The sequence below is a fragment of the Delphinapterus leucas genome, chromosome 13 (genome assembly GCF_059928025.1).
Source record: "Delphinapterus leucas isolate spDelLeu-1000000601 "Yukka" chromosome 13, BTC_Dleu_Yukka2, whole genome shotgun sequence".
Lineage (NCBI taxonomy): Eukaryota > Metazoa > Chordata > Mammalia > Artiodactyla > Monodontidae > Delphinapterus > Delphinapterus leucas.
The window spans coordinates 36,099,007-36,107,157 of NC_143141.1; the positions used below are offsets into that span (position 1 = coordinate 36,099,007).

The following is an 8,151-nucleotide window of genomic DNA, read 5'->3' on the forward strand; positions in this document are numbered from 1 at the left end:
TTTTGATGATGGCCATTCTGACTGGTGTGAGGTGATACCTCATTGTAGTTTTGATTTGCATTTCTCTAATGATTAGTGATGTTGAGCATCCTTTCATGTGTTTGTTGGCCATCTGTATATCTTCTTTGGAGAAATGCCTATTTAGGTCTTCTGCCCATTTTTGGATTGCGTTGTTTGTTTTTTTGATATTGAGCTGCATGAGCTGCTTGTATATTTTGGAGATTAATCCTTTGTCTGTTGCTTCATTTGCAAATATTTTCTCCCATTCTGAGGGTTGTCTTTTTGTCTTGTTTATGGTTTCCTTTGCTGTGCAAAAGCTTTTAAGTTTCATTAGGTCCCATTTGTTTATTTTTGTTTTTATTTCCACCTCTCTAGGAGGTGGGTCAAAAAGGATCTTGCTGTGATTTATGTCATAGAATGTTCTGCCTATGTTTTCCTCTAAGAGTTTTATAGTATCTGGCCTTACATTTAGGTCTTTAATCCATTTTGAGTTTATTTTTGTGTATGGTGTTAGGGAGTGTTCTAATTTCATTCTTTTACATGTAGCTGTCCAGTTTTCACAGCAGCACTTATTGAAGAGGTTGTCTTTTCTCCATCGTATATTCTTGCCTCCTTTATCAAAAATAAGGTGGCCATATGTGTGTGGGTTTATCTCTGAGCTTTCTATCCTCTTCCATTGATCTATATTTCAGTTTTTTGTGCCAGTACCATACTGTCTTGATTACTGTAGCTTTGTAGTATAGTCTGAAGTCTGGGAGCCTGATTCCTCCAGCTCAGTTTTTCTTTCTCAAGATTGCTTTGACTACTCAGGGTCTTTTGTGAATTTAATTTCTTATCCTGAAATAGTGATGTGACAATTCTTCTAAGAAACATGGGATTCACTGCTTCCCAGAAGTCAGCTACATGACATTGTGTCCAGTTGGTGAGTCATGGTTTTCTTTCTTTCTCACTCATAAGAGGGCAGTATCTAAGATCTTGATCTTTGATGGGTTTTTGACAGGTTTCCACATCCCATGGCTTCAGGATGTTTTGGAAGTTCTACTATGCTGGTAGTACACTTCTTATGAACAGCAGTGGAATTGCCTCAGGATAAAGAAAATAATTTTTCCCAATAAGGACTGGTAAATATTGGCATTTTTCAAAATGCTGGGACTCAATGCGTTTAGCTTTGTTTGTTAGGGTTATTTAGGGATACCTTATATGAAGACATGGGAATGGATTAGATATCTATTATTTTATGCTATCCAGGATTTTAAAAAATATATATGGGAGTAATTTTAAAAAATGAACTGTAGTTTCATACTGGAATACACAACATTAGGCACATCTGTTTTCTCTGAGATCATTCTCCTTCAGTGGAGACCCCAATGCTGTACATGTACCATGTGACTTCACTCCCCTGGCCATCAAAGAGTAGAGGTTGTGGGCTCTTGAACCATACAGGGTGAAGAAAAATTGGAATTTGGATTCAAAAGTATTAGACTTGACCTCGTGAGCTGGAAAGACACATAAACATGGGAGATGAGGCTCACGTTTTGGTTTGACCATCTTCTGCCATGAGTACAGTAAACGTCATCAAGATGGAAAGAAGAGGGAAGCTGAATTTAAGAGGAGCAGAGAAGAGCTAATATGTGGCTTCAGGGAGAGAGAAGGAGACTTGAGTCTTGGTGCCAGTGTAGTTCTTGTTCTCAGTCTTTTTGATACCAGCTGCTTTCTTGCCCTAAGAGTATTTTAGATATTCCAATATCCTTGTAATACACCTCCTCCCCTTTTCTGGCTCAAGCTACTTTGAGTGGATTTCTGCCCTCGCTGATTTAAGACGTTACTGTGCACATCAATTATAGAGCTGTCTTCACGGTAGTTGGATGGTCTTGGAACTATTCCCAGAGCTGTGGTTAGTAGTATCTGAAGCAGCTAAAGGGGTTCTTTATAAGGGACACATCCTGAGTATAGGCTAATGGCTGGGTCTAATGCACTTTGACAACTTGCTGCCACCACATTGCCTTTTTTTCCAAATAGAAATCATAAAGAATTTTAGTGTAAATTGAACTCAGTGCTAAATAGGTTTATTGACACTTAAAGAAACCAGACAGGACTAGGAGAAAACATCTCAGAATGACATCATTAAAAACCATTAGAACCCATATTTTTCTGCGTAGAATATTCTGATGGCTAAACCCACAGCAGCATTTTTTTTTAGTTCTCCACTGTTTCTCCACAGAAGGAAATGTTCAGAATCCAGTATATATCAATATTGAAGCATTTTCCTATGTATAAAATCTGGCTTGGCTCTGATAAAAAGAAAAGAAGAAACCAATATCAATGCCTTTTCGAGGACCTGCTTTTTTAGGGGATTAGAGGCAAGGAATGTCACACAGTTTTCAAACTAGCTCTGCAGTAATTTCAAGATTTAGCTAGCTAGCTATCAAGATTAAATCAATCAATTCAGAGGTCTGGAAAGTTGCTGTTATGTTAGGTCCCCGTGTGAACTCTTTGTTTTTATGTAAATTATTCTTTGAATGCCCAGAATTAGTGATTGTTTGAGCTATAAAAAGCCAATAGAGTCTATTGGTGTTCTCCTTTCATTTAGTGATTCATGCATTTCTTTGAATATGTCTTGAGTTTACTCTAGATTCACCCTTGAAAGGAAATATTTCAGGGTGGTTAAAAGCACAGAGTCCAGAGCTCAAATGCTTAGGACTGACCCAGGCAAGGGGTTTGTGACCTCTCTCTGTGCCTGTTTCCTCATCAGAAAGTGAGAATAACAATAAAACCTATCACATAAGATTGCGGTCAGGAGCAAATGAGTTAACACACTTAAAGCACATAGAATAGCGCGTGGCACAAAGCAAGCGCTACAGAAGTGTTAACCTTGATTACCATCTCTCGAGTAATTGGTGTCCTCTGTGGACATGCCCGGAAAATAGTCTGACAATCCCACCAGCATTAACTTGGAGTGCACCGTAGAGAGGCTACTCACCTTGAATCTCTTCAGCCATGTATGTTGGTATCCCCTTACACATGGCAATGATGGATTTTCCAAACTGGTCCAGGTTGTTGACTTTGTCAGGGTTGACTGTGTATATCAGGCTCTTGGGAGATGGTTTCCCTAGTCCTTTACCCTGAAGCTGAGTGTGCACAAGACAGGTGGAAAGGAGGAGAGAGAAGGAGTGCTAAGCCCAGTGGTTTGTTGGGTTGGGGGTTAGGTTCAAGGTCAACAAGGGGGTATTGCTTGGCTATAACTTTTCCATAATCAGAATGAAGAAGGATCAATTCCAGCCCTGTATATCTCAGAATTCTGTAGTGTCCCAAGGAATTTAGCTGGTTTGAAACCCCAGCTTTTCGTATAAACAGAAGTCTGAGGGTAAATTTATTCTGAAGGTTGAACCTCATTTGGTCATCTTATATTTCTTGGAATGATTTATATGATAGTCAGTTTCTGAGAATGCAGTTTTCTCTACACTGCCAGCGAAAGTTACCCACTTATCAGTTATAGGGATATAAACTCAGGCTGACATTTTAAAGAATGATAGATCCCCTCTCCCCACCTACCCCAACTAGGGTTGCCAGATAAAATACAGGACACCCAGTTAAATTTTAATTTCAGATAAATAACAGATCATTTGTAAGTATAAGTATGTCCCAAATATTTCATAGGACATACTTATGCTAAAAATTACCCATTGTTTATTTGAAATTCAAACTTTACTGGGTATTCTCTATTTTTATTTGCTACATCAAATAACCCTAACCAACTCTTTTTTTTTTTTTTTTTTTTTTTTGCGGTACGCGGCCTCTCACTGCTGTGGCTTCTCCCGTTGCGAAGTACAGGCTCCGGACGCGCAGGCTCAGCGGCCATGGCTCACGGGCCCAGCCGCTCCGCGGCATGTGGGATCCTCCCAGACCGGGGCACGAACCCGCGGCCCCTGCATCGGCAGGCGGACTCTCAACCACTGCGCCACCAGGGAAGCCTCCTGACCAACTCTTGCAGAAAAAAGTCCTTGAAGTACTGAGGGCTCCCACTGGTGTGAGCAGAGCTTTGCTCGGCTAACAGTAAAGGTGAGGTGTTTTGATCGGCTTCTGTGGAGGCAGGTGTGAGCCACAGCATTCGAGTGTGGTGGCAGCTCTCTCTCCTCAGGCAATTACCAATTCCTCTTTCCCTTTTTTTGCTCCACAGAACAATATACTGTGGTCAAGATTTCTAGCTGTGACCTTCTCATTATTTATTGGAAATCATAAGACTTCCCTGAGTAAAAATAAAAAGACTTTTATTTTTACCTTCTTTTCCTTGACCAGTGTATCAAGGGCTTGAAAAGAGGGCATGACTGCCTTGTTCATTTTGTGCACAATGCATGACTTCTTCTTAAAGAGCCTGGTTACAGCAAAGCCCTATTAAAGAAGATGGTAGATGGTAAGGAGTTATGTTCTCCAAGGTGCTTTTCTCATCAGAAATTAGTTTCACCAGCAGAGGGAAATGGAACTCTGAGATCATGATGAACTGGGATAAAAGTGTTGGATCTGACCCTGTTTTGCAATCATATTTATTGCTAACATTTGTAAGGATAGACCACAAACTCTTTGAGGGAGAGACTGAGTGTTGAACTTGCTTCAGGTTCTAGCCTGGGAAGAGTCCCTCAACATATGTCTATTCTGCTGAAATAAAATTTTAAATACTATCATATTTTAATCTCCTTTGATCTTCACAACATTTCAAGGAGGCAGGTAAGACAGGAATTCGTTTTCTATTTGACCAGATGATAAAACTGGAACCATAAGGAGTTGGCTTTTCTAAAGTACAAAGTTTGTTAAATATAGAGCTGGTAATTGCAGAGCTGGGTGTTCTAACAAGAAACAACTGTTTTTTTTTGTTTTCACTCTCTTACTAATTAATATTGTCATTTACATTTCCTTTGGTCTTTTTGAGTTACAGATGAAATGTCAATTTCTGTCTTTTTAGAAGGAAATTGACAATAGAGTGAGATAGATTGTGCTTTGGCAACAGTAATATTATGAAGGTCTTTTGTCTTTATTGAGGGCTTCTGCAGGTAAGGCAAAAGATGTCATATTTGTCTTATAGACTCACAGCATAGTGGATCCTAATTACTATTCACACTGGTATGAATTTTAACTTACTGTGAGAAACTTATTAACAGCAATTATATCTAGGGAGTGAAACTGGGTGAGCAAAATAAGCATTTTTACTTATAACTCTATGCTTATGTGCAGTTAGAATTTACATCATTTAAACTTTTTTTATGGTTAGCAGGCAATTTTTGTTGTCGTTAAAAAAGAAATGCCATTTTGCAAAGAACAGAAATTGCATGTGGGCTACCTACATATTCATAGTCCCAGACGGAATTCCAGGAGTCCCATCCGTTGTTATTGTCAACATTGGCCACGTTATGTTCATTGTTGACACTCACTGACTGCTGCCCACTTCCACCACTGTTGTCGTCGTTGACATTGATATTCTGTAATTTACAAGAAATTGACATTGATTTAATACCACATTTCTTTGCAAATGCATTTTGGTAACACACTTTAAAAAATGAGACTTACATAGTTAGCAAGGGCAGGAGTCAGAAAGATGCCAACAAGTCCAGCAAAGACAATCTGAAATCACAAATAACATTGGTCTACTGTTAAATGGCAAAACGATGGCCTCGTCTTCTTTCTTTATCTAAGCTTATAAAAATACTTACTAACTTTACCACTCTATTGAGTGGTCTGTCTTTTCTTCTTCTTTGGTCTTCTATTTTTTTAACCATAGGAAGTTTTAATGATAATGTTGAATTGTAGGTTAATTATAAGTAATTATGTTGATTGTTTTAGAATTTTTAATGTAGGTCTTATGAAATACTGATGAAGTGTCAGTATATTGAAAAATAAAGTTGAAAATGAATAGCATATATGGTATGAAAATGGTTTTAAGTTCTGAGAACCACATCTGAAAATGGTTTAATTTTCCTATTTATTGCCCTGAATGTTTCTTCTCTTCCTAGACCCCCTAATAGCAGTAGTCTTTTTATTTAAAAATTGTTTTAAAGTAATGGATTAGTAAGCAGATTGGATATGAATGATGAGAAGCCGAGGATGGGGTGTCTGGCTGTCAAATGTGCTTAGCAGAAGGGAAGTCAATCACTGTCCCAGGACACCTGATGTAGTCATGTGTCATTGAGTACACAACGCTTGTTCTCAGGACACAGAGCTTTATGCAGGGTGCATGATTCTGGGTGCTTATCTTCATTCCCTTTGCCTGGAACAAAATGGTTTGAGAACTGCACTAGTAATTCAAGGTAATTTAAAAAATTGGTTTGATGTTTCCCCTGATAGTTTAAGAAGGAGATTAAAAAAAATTCAGAGGTGGAAGAAATTTTAGAGATCTATTAGTACAACATAATCCTTTCACAGATGAGGAAACTGAACTTCAGAAGTTGAGTGACTTGGCCAAAGGTGTACCTTTTGCTCAAGGCAGAACCAGAAGAGAAACCAGATATGACCTGTGTCTGGAGGTCTTTTTTTTTTTTTTTTAACCTTCCTATTAGTAGAACTTATTTCTAGGGATTTCCCTGGTGGTCCAGTTGTTAAGACTTCGCCTTCCAATGCAGGGGGTGAGGGTTTGATCCCTGGTTGGGGAGCTAAGATCCCACGTCTCGTGGCCAAAAAACCAAAACATAAAAATAGAACTTATTTCTAGAAAATGATTTCACACTTGCAACTCCATTATGAAGCAGAGTCTGCTGTAATATATTTTAATGTTTAGTATGTCAAAACATGAAAATATTTACCTGACTCTAGCGCTTCTGCATCCTGTTATGAGACACACAGCACCACCAGTTACTTTGGCAGAATTTTGTGGTCCATTTGCTACACTCTTCAGCCTTTTATGGAAACACAAGTGAGATGTTGCACTAGCTTCATGCTTCAAGTGTTTTCATGAATAAATGGCTACAGACAGGGTCCAAGGTAGAACTTTCTTAGAGATCCATTTCACAGGGGAGAATGTGACAGTAAGTCTCTTGCCAATTTGTTTTGATAATAAGCTTTTTATCTTGCCTGAACATACTCAGAAGTTTTGGTCAAAAAGGGAATTTAAGAAGGTATGAAAAGTCATACATTTTCTAGGGTTAGAGACTGCTTGCTCTGTGCCCAGACCTGAATCAGGAGATCTGGAAAGTAATTTTTTTAAACATAGCATAGTGTAAGATGCTCAGGCATCTGACCAATCCCAGTATGACTATCCTTCTCTATAGAGATGCTTATAAATGCCATGATTCCATGAAAAGAAAAGAGATGATGATTTATTATTATTTTTACAAAATTTTGCATTAAAGTGATATTGTCATAAGAAGCAGACCCCCTTAGCTCAGAATATTAACAGTCTCCAGTTATAAGGGAATAAATTCAAAAGGAAATATCTACTCACTGTGAACTTCATCTTGACTTCACCAAAGCAATGAAGCCAGGCATGGACTCAGAAAAAAAGTCTTCTCATATTTATACTTGACTCAAGCTAGGTGTGAACAGGTGGGGTCCAAGACTTATCTTTCTCCATTTTCCATATCTGTGCTACGTTCTGGTGTACCAGGAAGCCTTTTGGAATATCCGTCTGGTTAGCAAGGTATTTTGACATGGAGTTGATCTGACTCACTCTTTGTTGAAGTTGAAGATATCAAAACAAACTCAGTATGATTTATGATAACTTCTGTTCCAACTGAAGCTGTGGGTGTGGGTATTTTATATATTGATATTACTCAGATTCAGAAAAAGAATCATCCCTAAAATCAAACAAGGCAAGAAACTGTGGGCCTTGTAGATAGCAGCTCCTGGAAGAATGGGGAATGGTTTCCTCTTTGTACCTTTAACCAAGCCGCTGTGTTGCTTTTGCTTAGGTTAAACATGTTCTATTAGCTACTCCCACAAAACCTATAACCTTCTCTGCAATCCTGAGCTCTTTGGATGACAGGACCATACATCTAGTTAGAAAATCTGGGGCTCTCTTTGGTCTTTTTTCTAACCATCCAGTTAGTTACTAAACCTTGTCATTTCATCTCAGTCAGAATTGATGCTCAACTCTGGCTTTGCCCACAGCTTCATTCACCTGGACTTTTACAGCAGTTGTGTAACTGATCATTCAGGTCATCAGTCTCT

At 38.6% G+C, this 8,151-nt stretch overlaps 1 protein-coding gene across 1 annotated transcript; it reads right to left on the reverse strand.

Annotated features, from left to right (window-relative positions):
- Window positions 1–1,391: 1,391 nt before the first annotated feature.
- LOC111167928 (gastrokine-1) lies at window positions 1,392–7,465 on the reverse strand. The gene is made up of 6 exons (XM_022561305.2): window positions 7,427–7,465; window positions 5,560–5,613; window positions 5,337–5,471; window positions 4,279–4,389; window positions 2,981–3,128; window positions 1,392–2,291 (listed from the first exon to the last, which is right to left on the reverse strand). Exons 1-6 carry the CDS (start codon window positions 7,436–7,438, stop codon window positions 2,197–2,199), a joined length of 555 nt encoding a protein of 184 aa, XP_022417013.1. The 5' UTR covers window positions 7,439–7,465; the 3' UTR covers window positions 1,392–2,196.
- Window positions 7,466–8,151: the final 686 nt, after the last annotated feature.